Source organism: Triticum urartu, chromosome 2, assembly GCF_003073215.2.
Source record: "Triticum urartu cultivar G1812 chromosome 2, Tu2.1, whole genome shotgun sequence".
NCBI lineage: Eukaryota > Viridiplantae > Streptophyta > Magnoliopsida > Poales > Poaceae > Triticum > Triticum urartu.
Window position 1 is genome coordinate 527,801,268 of NC_053023.1, and position 16,030 is coordinate 527,817,297.

Sequence of the window (16,030 nt, forward strand, 5' to 3'; positions counted from 1 at the left end):
TTAGTCGAACCAAATATTATATCATCAACATAAATTTGGCACATAAATAGTTCTCCATTAATCCTTTTAGTAAAAATAGTAGACTCTATTTTTTCCAATTTCAAAGCCGTTTTCAATAAGGAACTTGGTCAAGCATTTGTACCATGCTCTAGGAGCTTGTTTAAGACCATAAAGAGCTTTGTGAAGTTTGTAAACATGATCGGTTTTCTTAGGATTGATGAAGCCGGGAGGTTGTTTAACATAAACTTCCTCCTCGATTTCACCATTTAGAAAAGCAATTTTAATGTCCATTTGGTATAAAGTGATATCATGGTGATTAGCATAGGCAAGCAAGATGTGGATGGACTCAAGTCTAGCAACGGGGACATATGTCTCACCGTAGTCCATACCTTCAACTTGAGTATAGCCTTGGGCGACGAGACGAGCTTTGTTGTGGACGACTTGACCATCTTCTTCTTGCTTGTTGCGAAACACCCATTTGGTGCCAATGATGTTGTGGTTGTTGTCGGGCTTCTCAACCAATGTCCACACTTGGTTTCTCTCAAAGTTATGTAGCTCTTCATGCATGGCGTTTATCCAATCCGGATCTTCTAATGCTTCTTCAACCTTCATATGTTCAATGCTAGAGATGAATGAGTAATGTTCACAAAAAATAGCCAAACTAGTTTTAGAGCGAGTGATTCTCCCGGTTTGGATATCATTGTAGATTTCCTCGACGGGGTGGTCTTTGGCAACTCTTGCTCGAACTCGTGGGAGCTTTTGCTTGGCTCGGGGTGGAACATCCTCTTCATATTGTTCTTCTTCTTGGCCTTCTTCATTGTTGACGTTGTCGTTCTCTTGTTGTGGTGGAGAAGGAGGTTGTTGATGTTCATCTTGGTGTACTTCCGTGTTTGCTTCGTCTTGGTGTGTCCCACTTGTGGATGCTTCCGTATCAACTCTTGGTTCACCTTGTCGTGAGGTGGAAGCTTCTACTTGGACGGACGAGGTACTCTCCTTCACCTCCATTGGACGAATCTTGCCAATAGACAAGTCTTGGATTGCTTCCGAAGGGTCTTTGTCTCCTACATCAATTGGCAATTGCTCTACTTGCGAGCCGTTAGATTCATCAAACTTCACATCTACCGTCTCTTCAACCTTTCGGGTGAAATTGTTGTAGACATGGTAAGTGTGAGAGTTTGAGCCATAACCAAGTAGGAAACCTTCATGGGATTTAGGAGCAAATTTAGAACGACAATGCTTATCAAGAATGTAGCACTTTGAGCCGAATACTCGAAAGTATCCAACTTGGGGTTTGTTACCGGTGAGGAGCTCGTATGCCGTCTTGCCGAATAGCTTGTGAATATACAAGCGATTTGTTGCATGACAAGCCGTCTCAACCGCTTCCGCCCAAAAGTGTTTTGGAGTCTTGTACTCATCAAGCATCATTCTTGCCATCTCAATAAGAGTCCGGTTCTTTCCTCTCAACAACTCCATTTTGTTGAGGTGTGTACTTAGCCGAGAACTCGTGTGAAATCCCCTCTTCGTCAATAAAGGTATCCACATTTGCGTTCTTGAACTCCGTTCCGTTGTCGCTTCGAACCTTCTTGATATTCACTTCAAATTGATTTTGGGCCTTCCTAGTGAAGTTTTTGAAGATTTTTTGGACATGTGATTTATCATCAAGAAAGAACACCCACATAAATCTTGAAAAATCATCAACTATGACTAGAACGAAATGAGTTACCACTGAGACTCTTGTAGGCATTGGGACCAAAGAGATCCATATGAAGTAGCTCGAGCGGTCTTCTCGTGGTCATGATGTTCTTCACGGGGTGACTCCCCCCAACTTGTTTTCCTGCTTGACAAGCACTACAAAGTCTATCCTTGTCAAATATAACATCTTTTACTCCAAGGATATGATCACCTTTAATAAGCTTATCAAGATTTCGCATGCCCACATGACCTAGCCTTCTATGCCAAAACCAGCCTTTAGAGGATTTAACAATTAAGCAAGTTCTAGGTTGAGCCTTTTTAGTGAAATCAACAATGTAAAGATCACCTCTACGTATACCGGTAAAGACCATTTTATGATTATGTCTACGAAACACTTGGCAATCTACTTCAGTAAATAGGACATTGAAACCAAAGTCGTCAAGTCTAGATACGGAAAGTAAATTTTAGCCAAGAGATTCAACGAGCATAACATTTTGTATGGAGCTATCATGTGAGATGGCCACTTTACCAAGGCAAACCACCTTACCCTTTGAGTTATCACCAAAAGTGACATACTTTTGAGGGTCGTCGTTTTCAGCAAGCTCACGAAACATATCTTTGTCTCCGGTCATATGATCAATACATCCACTATCAGGGACCCATTCCTTTCCTCCAGCCATGTAGCCGCAAAGATTAGCCATAAGACCAAAGTGTCTCATTGCATCATCAAGATCATAGTCACTATCATCATACTCATCATAGTATCCATGTTCTACATCGTCTTGTGATTGATCAACTCCTAGAGAGGGTAATTCATTAGAAGTACGACCGTAACAATGTTCATCTCTATGAATTCTAATGACTTCAGAAATGATATTGCTAATGATTCCAACATCTCCTTTGGCACTCGTAAGATTTGTAAGCTCAAATAAGCAATCACCAAATTTTGGATCATTGGAGCTCATCTTAATCAAGGCAATGGACTTATGAAGAATCACATCTAAGTTCTTCAAGGAATAGTTTGGAAAACGTTCCTCAAGGAATCTCCATATAGTGTAGGCACAATCAAGAGTAGGCAAACATCCAATCAAGTTTCTAGGCAAGCCTCTAGTGATAAGATTAACAGTTCTAAGGTTGTGGATCATGTCAATAGACTCATCAAGGGTAGGATGCAAAGGATCAACATGAGGTGCACAAGGGCTAGTAATGTACTTGTTCAAATGATATTCATTCAAAATCTCAAGCATCTCATTTTTCCAATCATGAAAGAACTCTCCATCAAGAATAGGCACTCTATGTCTAAGACTCCCCAACGTAGACTCATCCATCTTCCTCCAATGGTGATTAAACCAAAGCAATGGAGACCAATGCTCTGATACCAATTAAAAGGATCGAGAAGAGGTGTCTAGAGGGGGGGTGAATAGACTCTAAGTAAGAAAAGTTGCAGTTTTTAACTTCTTTAGGTTTAAGTAGAGTTTTAGCACAAGTTTAAACATTCACAATACGTATCAAGCAAGCATGACAAGAGTATATGAGCAGCGGAAAGTAAATGGATGGGATTGGAGTGTGCAAACGCAATTGGAGACACGGAGATTTTTGGCGTGGTTCCGATAGGTGGTGCTATCGTACATCCACGTTGATAGATACTTCAACCCACGAAGGGTAACGGTTGCGCGAGTCCACGGAGGGCTCCAACCACGAAGGGTCCACGAAGAAGCAACCTTGTCTATCCCACCATGGCCGTCGCCCACGAAGGACTTGCCTCACTCAGGTAGATCTTCACGAAGTAGGCGATCTCCTTGCCCTTACAAACTCCTTGGTTCAACTCCACAATCTTGACGGAGGCTCCCAAGTGACACCTAACCAATCAAGGAGACACCACTCTCCAAGAGGTAACAAATGGTGTGTTGATGATGAACTCCTTGCTCTTGTGCTTCAAATGATAGTCTCCCCAACACTCAACTCTCTCTCACAGGATTTGGATTTGGTGGAAAGATGATTTGAGTGGAAAGCAACTTGGGGAAGGCTAGAGATCAAGATTTATGTGGTTGGAGTGGAAAATCTTGACCTCAACACAAGTGTAGGTGGTTCTCTCTTAGAAAATGTATGTTGGAAGTGTAGCCATGTTCTGATGGCTCTCTCCACGAATGAAGAGTGAGTGGAGGGGTATAAATAGCCTCCACACAAAATCTAACCGTTACACACAAATCACCAAACTCGGTGGGACCGAATCATACAACTCGTTCAGACCGATTTAGTTCAAAATGTGACCGTTAGGGTTTTCGGTGGGACCGACATGATCAACTCGGCGGGACCGATGCGCTAGGGTTAGGGTAAATCCTCATCTCGGTTTGACCGATTACACAAACTCGGTGGGACCGATTTGGGTAATAAGCAAAACAGAGAGTTGGCCAAGCAAACTCGGTGGGATCGATTGCATACCTCGGTGGGACCGAAATTATTGCAATAGGCAACAGAGAGTTTGCAAGCCCATCTCGGTGAGACCGAGATCCCATCGGTGAGACCGAATTGATTAGGGTTTCTGGCAGTGGCTATGTCAAGAGAACTCGGTGGCGCCGGATAGAAAATTTCGGTGGGGCCGAGTTTGACTTTTGGTTTGGGACATATGTGGATGTGAGAAAGTAGTTGAGCGTTTTGGAGCATATCACTAAGCACTTTGAGCAAACAAGCCATTAGGCAACACCTCATCCCCTCTTAATAGTATTGGCTTTCCTATGGATCAATGTGATCTTGGATCACTAAAATAAAATGTAGAGTCCTGAGCTTGAGCCAATCCTTTGTTCTCAGCATCTTGAAGGGGTTCCACATCCTCTAGTCCATGCCACTCCATTGTTGAACTTGTCTGAAACATACTAGGTAGAAGTATTAGTCCAACAAGAGATATGTTGACATTAATTACCAAAATCACCCAGGGAGCACTTGTGCTTTCACCTCCCCGCTGAACTGCTTCCACTGCAAAACGACAGTCAAATTCTATCATCAGCTTATTACACTCGATTCGTCCTGCTAAGTATATTTCGTTTCTGATTGTTGTTATCTCTGCTGCATCAACACAACTGATATGTGGAAGGAACCAATTAGCTATAGCTATAAAGTTACATTTTAAGTCACGAGCAATGGCACCTATTGCACCCAAAATTGTTTTATATTGGAATGTCACATCTATATTAACAAGGTGGCCCCTCCAAGTTGTCTCTGTCAAACATCGGTCCTGCCCGACGTCGCATCCACCCCATAGCAGAGGATTCCGGTCAACTGACCAGAGAGCTGGATCCACCACCCGCATCCAGTCCATGAGATGAGGCCGGCTCCCTACAATGGCACCACGGAATATGATCGGCAACTGAGGAGGACCGTGTGACCATGGACGCAGGATCCACACTGAGAAGAGGAATAGCCCGGTCAACATGGAATGCAAGGGATTAAATCATGTGCTATGTTACTGATTATGAGAAAACAAACTGACGGGATGGAAGGGAGATAGACAGGTGAACTTACGACGATACATGCTCCAGAGAACTGGCTGAGGTCGGCGTGGCTACCAGAGCCTCCTCCCAGGCTGGAAATAAACCTGCTTCGGACCCCAAAGGCTGGTCCGATGCGACGAACTGACCAAAGCCAACCTTCTCAGCCACGCCGGAGTTACCTTCATCGGAATTAACATCGAGAAGGGAGAGGAGGAGCATGGCACCACGGAAGCCGCCACGGGGACGCATGCATAACACCGGCATGGGAAATAACCAGAGATAATCCCAGAGAGCCGCTGCAGCGAGTTGGACCAGCGGTCGGTGCCGGTAGAGCGCCATCACACAGACATCGGATCCCGCTGCCAAGCCGTATTGTGGACAGGGGGAAAGGATCTCTCCTCGGCACCAAATCGGTTCGGGAGAATCGCAAAAGGGAGTCTGACCAAAGATTCTGTCGGAGGGGCGCGAGAGGGGCCCTGGCAGCCACGCCGGACTGCACCGAGGGGAAAGGGAGTGATAGGTTGTCAGGAGAGAAACACCCGTGTGGGCAGCCTGTGGTGGCCTGGTGGGTTCTCCTGCTAGTAGCGTAACGAATCAACGGCTCTTAAGATTTCTCATCGGTTACAAAAGGAAGAGGAAAAGGAAAACTAAATCACACGATGGAATAGATAATTTGGCTAGACTGCTTAGGTGGAAAGAGGTGGATGGTTGCATGTTGATTGCTGATGTGGACATTGTGCATGATAAGAGAATAGGTAGTAGTGGGGATCAACTTCTTAAAAATGTTAGATTATTTCTCAAAAAAAATATTAATTTTAATAACATCATTGCCCGACTTCTTTCACATTTAATCTTGTGTCTTTATATACTGCTTTGTTGTATGTGCACGTAACGAAATACTTTGTTGTAAAATGAATACAGGCTCTCTCTCTCTCTATATATATATATATATATATGAGCGCTTGCGTTTGTGATACTGTGTTAAAAAAATACAGCTGACTTCACAGTCAGGCGTAAAGATGGAGGACTCATGATCTCCACTCGGCCCCACTTCGCCAACCTTCAAAATCTCAAATTGCGGCTTTCTCGCGAAGCCACGAACGTAATAAATCACCCGGCTTCTCTGCTCCTTCTGATTGGTCAAGTAGTGGAATCCCCTCCCCCTCCACCATCAAAACCCTATTTCCGGCTGGCCGCGCACTGTGTGGCGGCGATGGCCGACGGCATCCTCTCGCCTGCCGTCCACCCGAACGGGCACTCCCCGGAGTTCGTCTTCGGGCACTACCGCGGCCGCCGCGCCGGCATTGTGAAGGCCCTCACCGAAGGTCCCCCCTCCCCCCTCTCTGGCGTGGATTTTGGTGCGGGGTTTTTTCACGCTGATGGTTGGTTTTATTTGTTTATTGGTCCGCAGATGTGGAGGAGTTCTACCAGCAGTGCGACCCCGGTGAGTTTCCTTACTTCTTCTGATGTTGATTTTGGGGGAGATGGAATTTGTGGTTTCCATCTATTAGCAGGTAGAAATATGTACATAGGCAACCCCAAGGTTAATAATAATATGTAGTTTCACTGACGTTATTTGATTGCCTCGTGATGCTCGATGTAGTTGCTGATTCCATAATATTGGCAGTTTTCGTTGCATTACCAGTGGAATGATTGATGAAGTAATTCCGGTAGTCTCCGATGGAACAAATTTGCTAATGAGTGATGAGTCAAATTTAAAATTTGGGGAGTCAAATCAGGGGAGAATTACGAGTTTGGTGATAATATGGTGCAATGGAAATTCTGTATGCCTTATCTGATTGCGCTACCAGAACATTTAACCATCACTTTTGCTTATATTCAGCTGTAAATTGGAGAAATTGCCATGAATACTAACAATGCGGGTAAATTGAAATGGCCTGTTGAGCTTTGAGTGGCCAAAGGATTGTGCTGCAGAATTGGAAGTCCCGAATTCCCAATTGCCTCTGTCAGTAGTTGGGTGTCACTGCAAAATGCGTAGTGTTGCTGTACTCTGTGTCGGCATCAGCTTGTATGTGCTTGTGGGTTTTCATTAAATTAATGATACTGCATGCACTAGCATGCTCATTTTGTGTCATGTCGTTTTCTGGGTTACTTGTGGAATGAACAAAGTTGTCATCTTCGTAGGCACAACTCTGACTTGTGATGACCCTTTATTTGCCAGACGAGAAGGCCTTGTGCCTCGTTGGACTGCCTGATGGGACCTGGGAAGTGAGTCAACTACCTGAGGAGGTTCCTGTTCAACTTCCTGAGCCAGTATGTGGGATAAACTTTGCTCGTGATGTTACACCCAAGAAAGTTTGGCTATCTATGATAGCTATTCATAGTGATGCATGGTTAATGTCCATAGCATTTTACCACGCGGGTCGTGTCTCATTTGACAGAGCTGGCAGGTATGCTGCTTTTCTTTACTGCAAACGCTATATTTCTTCCTTTCTTTTACAATCAATTTCTTTTCCAAGCAGGACATTCTATGTGTTGAATGTATTGCATGATACAGTCCATACTTTGCTTGCTACTACAACTTACTATGCACAAAGACGTTCAGCACCGTGTCATACATTTCATTTCATTTTCATTTGGAAATATCTCAATGTGAATTTGTAATGTATGTAAATCTGTGAGTCTTAGGCCCTTTTGCTAATCTTTGTCATAATTCACTCAGATAATGGACCTTATTTTTTTAAATGCCTTTTCTCCCTTTTACCTTCTTATTTCTCATAGAGCCTAGAATTAGTTGTTAGGTGCATACACCTCTTTACAATTCTTGTAACCCAACAAGTGCAGAGTGTTCTGATAAATATTTGAATATTTTCACTAGTTGAATATAAACCTCTACTAATTGAATGATGTCTGAACAAAGAAAAAAGCTGATCAAAATGGTAAGTGGAGCAGTACTGAGGATGTTATATTTGGTGGAAAGTATCAGTACTGATATTCTTATCTAGCTTGCTGTATATTTCAAGAAATCATCAGTATTTAAGCATTTCTTACTGTCTATAGTGATGTTCTAACTTCAATCGACGAATGCTTCATCATTTACATTTTCAATTGTATTTATATCCCCTAAAGTATCTTCTACTCCCTCTGTACAAGTCTCTAAAATGTCTTATATTTAGGAACGGAGGTAGTATATGTCATGATTGTCGGATAATTTTGCAACAGTTTCACATTTTTTATGGTGCATAGATTGCAGTATTGTCATTATCATTTCAAGCCATTCATTTTGTCTTCGGCAAAAATGGGCTAGATGTAATGTGTTTTTTAAACTTGGCCTTCTTTAGGTAAGATGGGCAACATTCCTCCTGCTTGTTCTTGTCTAAGAACCAAACTTGGAGGACCAATTTGCTTTTCACTTCAACTCATGCTGACAGATTTGTGCAACTTCTTGAGATAAACCATCATACCTACTTAATGAACTGCTGCTGTCTTCTAAAGTTGCAATGATAGTGCTGGGTTCTGAACCTATGTGGCATTGGTTCTCCTTTACGTTCTTGCTTCTGAACGGAGCTTGTTTTGTGATGCATGTCATTTCTATGCCAGCCTAGATAGGTGTATCCGGAGTACGGTGTTTAGTTTGGAACGAAGTACTGATTGCTATCATGGAGTTTGATAATGGTGCTGAAGTGGCACTTGTATTTTGGTTGCAGGGAACAGCTCTTCAGGTTGATCAATCGTCTTCCCACTGTCTATGAAGCTGTGACAGGAAGCTATGAGAGGCAAGCACAGACCCCCAACGGCAGCAGGAAAAATAAGTCCAGCTCCCAGGTTAACATGCGCTGACCACACGACATTCCTTATTTGTTGTACATATCAAACACAGGCTTTATCAATTATCACTCATTCTGCATCCCATTCCAGCCACCAAATCAATTCACTTCTAACTGCAAGCCGGTGACACCGGCCCTGCCGATGCCCAAGGAAGATTACTACGCCAATTTCAACAGCTGGAAGGTAATGGAGGACCGGCCAATGCTCAAGGAGGAGGATGGTGGCAAAGAGGGTGGGGGCGGCGAGGATCAAGCTATAACCAAGTGTGCCGGTTGCGACGAGATCTACAGCGCTAACGACGGGCACCTATGGATTGGCTGCGACCACTGTCAGAGGTGGTTCCACGGCAAGTGTGTTGGCGTGACTACTGAGATGGCGAACGGAATCGAGGACTACATGTGCCCTGGTTGCAGCTACAAAGCCACGACGAAAGCTTCTGACTCGATATAGCGGTGATGATGAAAGCTTCCGACTCGTGATGGTGGTGACTGGTGATGCTTGAACCATGGGAAATCTCTCATTTCCCAACGATGCTGTTTGCTCCGCTGTTGCGTTATCTTGGTGACATGTTAGGATTTTGGCTGGTGATGGGGACAGGAGGTGGCTTTGTACAGGCCGTTGGCTTGGGTTCAAACATCCCAATGTGGTGCTCCTTTTTTTGAATTTTGACACCGTTTCAAATCAAAATCATCTGAGGGGACATAGTACGGGTAGTACTGTACTATGTTGGTAGTAGTATGAGTAGGCCATCTGTTGCTTTCTACTCCCTCCGTTCCTAAATACTCCCTCCGTCCGGAAATACTTGTCATCAAGATGAATAAAAGAGGATGTATCTAGATGTATTTTAGTTCTAGATACACCCCTTCTTATCCATTTTGATGACAAGTATTTCCGGACGGAGGGAGTATAAGTCTTTGTATAGATTTCACTATGGACTACATACAAAGTAAAATAAGTGAATCTTCACTCTAAAATGCATCTATATACATCTGTATGTGGTTCATAATGAAATCTCTACACAGACTTATTTAGGAACAGATGGAGTAGTTTTGATGGATTGTTGAGCGTGAAAACCCACCTCTCTAGTAATTAAATGGTTGGTTAGTGAATTGACATGCCATCCGTTTGCTCTGCCTGCCATTGTTACTCTCACACTGGATACACATCTTTGCGATGGCATCTGGGGTGCTACTTCTCTTTGAAATGAATCCGTGATAGATGCTCTCAGAAAGAATATTGGATTGCCAATAATAGTTCCTACCCCTAGCCTACATGAACTACAGCCAAATGGTTTGATGAACCTAATGATCGGCAGCAGCAGCAGCTCTAGCCTGCTCCAGGATCCTCACCAGCGGCTTGCAGCCGCACCGTTGTGCTTCGTCGAGCGGGGTGTTGCCCCACCTGTCTGCGGCCACAAGGTCAGCACCAAACTCCACCAGCATCCCAGCGACGAGGTGCAGGCCCTCGCTGGCGGCTACGTGGAGGGGCGTCCTCCGGTCGTAGTTCCTGCAGTTGGGGTCGATGCCGAACCTGAGCAGCCTCCTCAGCAGGTCGATCTTGCCCTGGGCGACCACCCTGCACAGGTAGCCTCCTGCGTCCTCCAGGTTCAGCGCCGCGCCGTGCGCCACCAGCAGCGAGATGATCCTCTCGTGCCCTGATTTCACCGCTTGCAGCAGCGGCGACTTCCCAGACTTATCTGCATTTTCAGATGTGTGTGTTAGTTGCTTCATACTCCCTCCGTCCAAAAAAGCTTGTCCCTCAAATGGATGAATCTAGCACCAAGTTAGTGCGAGATACACCCATTTGAGAGATAAGTTTGGGACAAGTTTTTCCGGACGGAGGGAGTACTACTGTTTTGAACTGCTTCTGTAAATAAAAAAAGAAAAAGGAAACCGCACCTATGCTGTTGACGTTTGCTCCTCGCTGGATAAGGAACCTGACGATATCTTCGTATCCTCTTGATGCAGCCACATGCTGCAAGGAAAAGATGTGGGAAAAGTTGAAGAGTTGTTACTGTGCAAATAGAATCTTGACTGATAATTTTTGCAGTTAACTTTTAGTACTCCCTCCGTAAACTAATATAAGAGCGTTTAGAATACTAAAGTAGTGATCTAAACACTCTTATATTAGTTTACAGAGGGAGTACTAGTTAGCATGTGGAACTCCTGTAGTAATTTGACTGATGATTGATCTGCAAAGGTTCACGTACCAAGGAGGTCCTCCCGTCGTAATCCGGTTTACTCGGATCTGCTCCTGCACCGATCAAGCCTTTCAACCGAAACAAATCTCCATGGTAGGCAGCATTGTTGACTCCAAGGACCAGGTCAGCTTCTTGCTTTGCTATAAGGTATGTGATATCTGATTCTAGTTGCTTCCCCTTTGACTCTGTTCGTTTCCCCTGCAGAAGAAATGCTTCAGTACCGCCAATCTTTTTGCGTCGAAATGCTAACATTTACTATGATTCTACTGCTAAATTAGGATGTACCTTGAGTAGGTTGCTCAGTATCTGACGGCTATCCTTGAGGTACATTTGCAAGATGCTAGTCAGGGACTGCTTGTCAATTCTCAAGAGGCTGCAGAGTTCACTGACTCTAACTGTGTATGGCTGTCGAGTGTTGCAGATCACGGCGACGTCGCCGACTATGTCGTAGGGCAGCAGCTCTGAGACGATCTCTTCTGATCCGCCTTCTCCGGCGGCGGCGAACTCTTCCTGTAAGATCACATGGGACATGATAGGTGAAGGTCAGTAATACAGCAGAGTTGTGTTTTCTCTTGGTTTATGGAGAAAAATTCAGTGAAAAGTAGTACCAGACATCCATGTGCCACAATGTATATCTGATCCACTACAGTGCCTTGCTCCAAAATAACTTCCCCGGGGAGGAAGAATTCTTCCTGTATTTTAACCACCTGAAACCATCAACTGAAGAGTTAGATGAATTGTCCACCTGAGATAAACTGCAGTGAGACAAGCATGAGTCTACTCAAGTTCTTACAATCTGGCTCAGGAAGTCTTCTGAGCATCCTCTGAACAGGTGCACTTTTGAGACCGTTTCCAGGTACAGTGTCTGGGAGAAGTTTAAAACAAAATGCTCAAACTGATTAAAGTTGCTCCAAAAAGAAAATTTATTTGGTCAGAGAAAAACTAGCCTGAAGCCCTGAACAGTACCTTGGATCGGACCGCGGCGGGTATGTCGTCGACGATCCTGTCTCTCTTGTAGCTGCTCTCGTACTGCAGCAGCAGGTGCGCCTTCACCTGGGAGCTGATGTCGCTGCACAGCCGGTTTCTGTTCATGTACCTGATGAGCTCCGTCATCTTGTCCCGGAACCGCTCGGTCCTGGACCCCTTGACGATGAGCGCCGTCATGTTCCCGATGAGGTAGGCGCCGAGCAGCATGCTGAAGGAGACGTACACCACGATGAACACCATCTCCCTCGGGTTCACCGCATGCACATCACCATAGCCTGCACATGTTTTTTTCTTGTGTCAGATCAAGAACTGCAACCGACATGGGGCATGCATGGCGTCGAGAATGCTTATTACCGACTGTGGCCATGGTGACGATGGCGAGGTAGAGGGAGGTGATGTAGCGGGTGAGCAGGTCGACCTTCCTGAAGTTGATGTAGCTCTGGTCGCCCATGGCGAGGCTCCCGATCCAGGTGCCCCCCTCGCGCGCCGGGGGCAGCGTGGTGGCGAGGTAGTAGAAGACGCAGGCGGCGGTGTGCGTGCAGTAGAGCTCCACGGTGGCCAGCTTCGCGATCCGCGTGAAGAGGTAGCTGATGCGGATGTCCTTCTCCATCTTCTTGAAGAAGCCCTGGATCTTCCTCGCCCTGTACAGCCGCAGCCACACCAGGTACCTCACCACCTCCATCCTCCCCGTAAACTGATCACGCAAGGAGCCAGCAATGGTGTCATGGACTCATGGTGTCTCGTGTGTGTATCAACTTCTTTTTCATTCTTTCCGATGCAGAAATGTTGATCGGACTGGTTCTTGAGATTGTGAACCAAGTTAATTTACCTTGTAGACTGCGTCCCAGGGGAAGCATCCGAGCATGTCGAGAGCGAAGCTGCCCTTGATGTAGCTGAAAAGGCAAGAACACTTTCAGAAATTCAGAAACATGTCATTCCGTCTTGAGTTCATTGTGAGAGGCTCTGACCGTAGCGCGATCCTCTGCTGGTCGTAGACCACCCGGTGGGTGTGAGGGTCACGGTAGGCGAGGAAGAAGTGGACGGCGACGTCGGCGAGGAAGATGAGCTGCACGCACTCGAGGTCCAGCAGGTGCTCGGGGATGCCCCGGAAGAAGCAGAAGGCGAAGGGGGTGTAGAAGACGGAGTAGATGGACCAGAGGAACATCATGTTCGACCACATCCTGTACCATCTGCAGCAGAGCAGAGCAGAGCACGTTCAACATCAAGAATCATGGCTGCCTAGCTAGCTCCATGCTTCCATGCCTCTGCATGGTATGCATCTCTCATCGTTCTCATGCAGAGCTTCTCTAATCGGCCAGCACTCAGTTAATAGTCATTGATTTTGAATGCAACATTTGGATCATCTTTTTCAGCACTATCTGGCTTCTAAGCACTATCTTACGGACGTACCTTCCATTGGGGTCGATGACAAAGCTGCTGCCATAGCAATTGTTGGGGAGCCTCAAGGCGCTGCTGCTATGCCAGCTGCTGCTTCTCCACTTGAACTCCCTGGCGAACAGGGAGAGCCTGCTCCCCACAGAGCCATGCAACGTGCCGCCATCTATCTCGTTCAGCTCATACTCTGGACCAATCTCCCTCTCCATGCCTTCTCTGTACAGCTTGCAAGTGTTAAATGTGTTGCTCTGAGCAGTCCAATGCAGGCACAGGGCGCTGCACACATATATACAGATATGACCGGACATGTGGCCCCGCGCAGACGCCACTAGCTTTTGGTTGCAGAAGGGGTGATTGGGCACCGCACTGCACGAACGGACGGCACTAGCATTCGGCCGATGCAGGTGGTTGTTGGGGGCTTTGCCCAACTGGGGGCGATCGGGTTCAGTTCCGGTTACGCATGGTGTCACCACCTCGCCTCCTGTTATCACCTTTTTAATGGTTATAAGGAAACCACTTGCAAAGCTGCTGCTGTTCCATGCTGCAGCATGGTGCAAGCACTAGCTAGCCACGTACCACTGTGCCTAAACAAACAAACTAATCTGCCGCCCAATCTGTTACGCCTTTCTTGTGCACTGACTGCATGCATGAGTGGTGTGTAGGAATCATGCTGCAAAGTGCTACATCATTGCAGTCTAGTCATCTTAGCTTCAAGTACTGGTCAATCACTTGTGCCAGTCAAAGATCCTGCTGCTGGGATCAGCTGGACATGGGTAGCTCATGTTGCCACCATCCACCAGCTGCATTGAGGATCTTGTCTGATCAGGTTCGGATCCCTTGCTGCTCATGGTAACTGCATCAGTGTTTCACCGGATGCTCTCGGAAATGTTTGATCGAATTCGATGCCAATTGTAAGCGAACGGAGGAACTGAGATGACAGCAACTGAGTGGGCGAGGGAAGGTGCAATACCAGGTTCATATCCTCTTGGTTTAAATTTGGGTACCACTATGGAAGGTTTGGGTTTGGTGGGATCGATCCAGGCGATCTCAACACAGGCGAAATTCATTGTCAGCATCAAATATTTTGGGACTCGGGCGAAATTCATTGTCAGCCATCAGCCAATCAAATTTCGGCCTGGAGGTTCTCAATTCGAGGGCTGAAAAGTGAGACGGTCGCCTGAGCAAAACCGGCCGCAAAAGAAAAGCTGAAGGCTGCCCGAGCAGGTCTGCAGAGTTGGGTATCCGTATCCCTAGTGCGTAGAGTACGTGCGTGTCGTCTTCATAGCTCACTGCTGCCGAGTCCTCTGGCCGCAGAAAAATAAAACAGGCGGTCAAACTTGATGGTGATTTATACGACCTTAAATGTGCCAATTAGGGCAATCCTTTCACCCGGCTGAGCTTTTACGTTGACACTGATTATAAAACCAGAAGCTGACTGGGACTTTCCCTTTGGAGGGATGCCAAAAAGAATTGGATTGGATGGATAAGATAATAAACACGAAGTCATTTTTTATCACCGCCCCCCTTGTTCTGCTCTGTTTTGAATGGCTGTCCTTCACTGGTGAGTGGACTTCGGGTAGGCATCACAAACAGTTGGTGTTAAGTGTTAAAATATACGAGTCTGAAAAAGCTCTTGAGCTTGGCTTGAATTTTCGTTGCTTTGAACTTGTGTTGCTCTTTAATAAAAAATGGTTACGTGCATCACAGTGACTATTGGATTTCCTCGTGAAAAAAAATGACTATTGGATTGTATAGTTTTTTTTTGTTATTTCAGATTTTTCAAGTGAACCAAATGGTACATAAAAACCCAACCACAGCCATTTGCATGATTAAACATGCTATGAATCCATAGAAAACCAACTATTGGTACGATTAAACATATATGAGACACCAAACAGTGCTAAAGCCAGTTGGTCAGCATTTTCCTTCTAAAGCAAAGTAGCTCCCCAAGAAGGGGTGCAAAGATAATTTATTTTTCATTTTTTGGTATATATCTCCAAAATATTTTGTACCTTTTGATCAAGGCATGCTCTGACCGAATTAAGATCGCACGAACACAAGCTATTCTAGTGCAATTTGGAGTCCTTTAAAACCCCCATCTCATCTGCCAGCTTAAACTAGCCGCATTATGCTGAAGAGCCGGACAAACTAAAGGAAGAACGCCGCGAAAGAGATTAAGGAAATAACAAGGTAGTGGAAGGAGACGGATGGCCATGGGCGATTGTTCCACTAACGAGTGGCATTCGGATTAGGTTAAGATAATACATGGACCTGCGCGAGCCATGCATGGGAGGTTTGTGATGGAGGTTTGGCTGCTAATTAAGTTTGTGGTTTCTGTACGTGCGGATTAGGATGGACGACGGTGTAGTGGTTCGGACACTCACGTCGAGCTGCCTCTGGTCTCTTTCCTTTTATTTAGGTTCACGTATATGTATGTGCGTGCATGCTGACGATAATGTTTTGCTTGCACTAACACGAA

At 45.6% G+C, this 16,030-nt stretch overlaps 2 protein-coding genes across 2 annotated transcripts; one reads left to right on the forward strand and one right to left on the reverse strand.

Moving 5' to 3' along the window:
* The first annotated feature begins 6,261 nt into the window (after window positions 1–6,261).
* Window positions 6,262–9,732, forward strand: LOC125538499 (PHD finger protein ALFIN-LIKE 4-like). Its single transcript, XM_048701778.1, has 5 exons — window positions 6,262–6,505; window positions 6,592–6,624; window positions 7,363–7,591; window positions 8,849–8,966; window positions 9,060–9,732. Exons 1-5 carry the CDS (start codon window positions 6,394–6,396, stop codon window positions 9,417–9,419), a joined length of 852 nt encoding a protein of 283 aa, XP_048557735.1. The 5' UTR covers window positions 6,262–6,393; the 3' UTR covers window positions 9,420–9,732.
* Window positions 9,733–9,916: 184 nt separating this feature from the next.
* LOC125538498 (potassium channel KOR2-like) lies at window positions 9,917–13,874 on the reverse strand. The gene is made up of 11 exons (XM_048701777.1): window positions 13,567–13,874; window positions 13,125–13,346; window positions 12,986–13,049; window positions 12,511–12,850; window positions 12,136–12,431; window positions 11,963–12,034; window positions 11,778–11,876; window positions 11,455–11,679; window positions 11,179–11,367; window positions 10,868–10,943; window positions 9,917–10,665 (listed from the first exon to the last, which is right to left on the reverse strand). The coding sequence occupies exons 1-11, from the start codon at window positions 13,857–13,859 to the stop codon at window positions 10,271–10,273; spliced, it is 2,271 nt and encodes a 756-aa protein (XP_048557734.1). The 5' UTR covers window positions 13,860–13,874; the 3' UTR covers window positions 9,917–10,270.
* Between the last annotated feature and the right edge of the window lie 2,156 nt (window positions 13,875–16,030).

What these genes read in the sequence shown, in the direction of transcription:
- LOC125538499 (XM_048701778.1), top strand. Translation starts at nt 6,394, where the DNA reads ATGGCCGACGGCATCCTCTCGCCTGCCGTCCACCCGAACGGGCACTCC. An exon ending in TCATTTGACAGAGCTGGCAG is followed by an intron (nt 7,592 to 8,848) that starts GTATGCTGCTTT and finishes TTTTGGTTGCAG; the next exon opens with GGAACAGCTCTTCAGGTTGA. An exon ending in AAAATAAGTCCAGCTCCCAG is followed by an intron (nt 8,967 to 9,059) that starts GTTAACATGCGC and finishes ATCCCATTCCAG; the next exon opens with CCACCAAATCAATTCACTTC.
- LOC125538498 (XM_048701777.1), bottom strand. Translation starts at nt 13,859, where the DNA reads ATGTCCGGTCATATCTGTATATATGTGTGCAGCGCCCTGTGCCTGCAT. An exon ending in AAGACTTCCTGAGCCAGATT is followed by an intron (nt 11,877 to 11,962) that starts GTAAGAACTTGA and finishes TGATGGTTTCAG; the next exon opens with GTGGTTAAAATACAGGAAGA. An exon ending in TACTGAGCAACCTACTCAAG is followed by an intron (nt 11,368 to 11,454) that starts GTACATCCTAAT and finishes TTTCTTCTGCAG; the next exon opens with GGGAAACGAACAGAGTCAAA.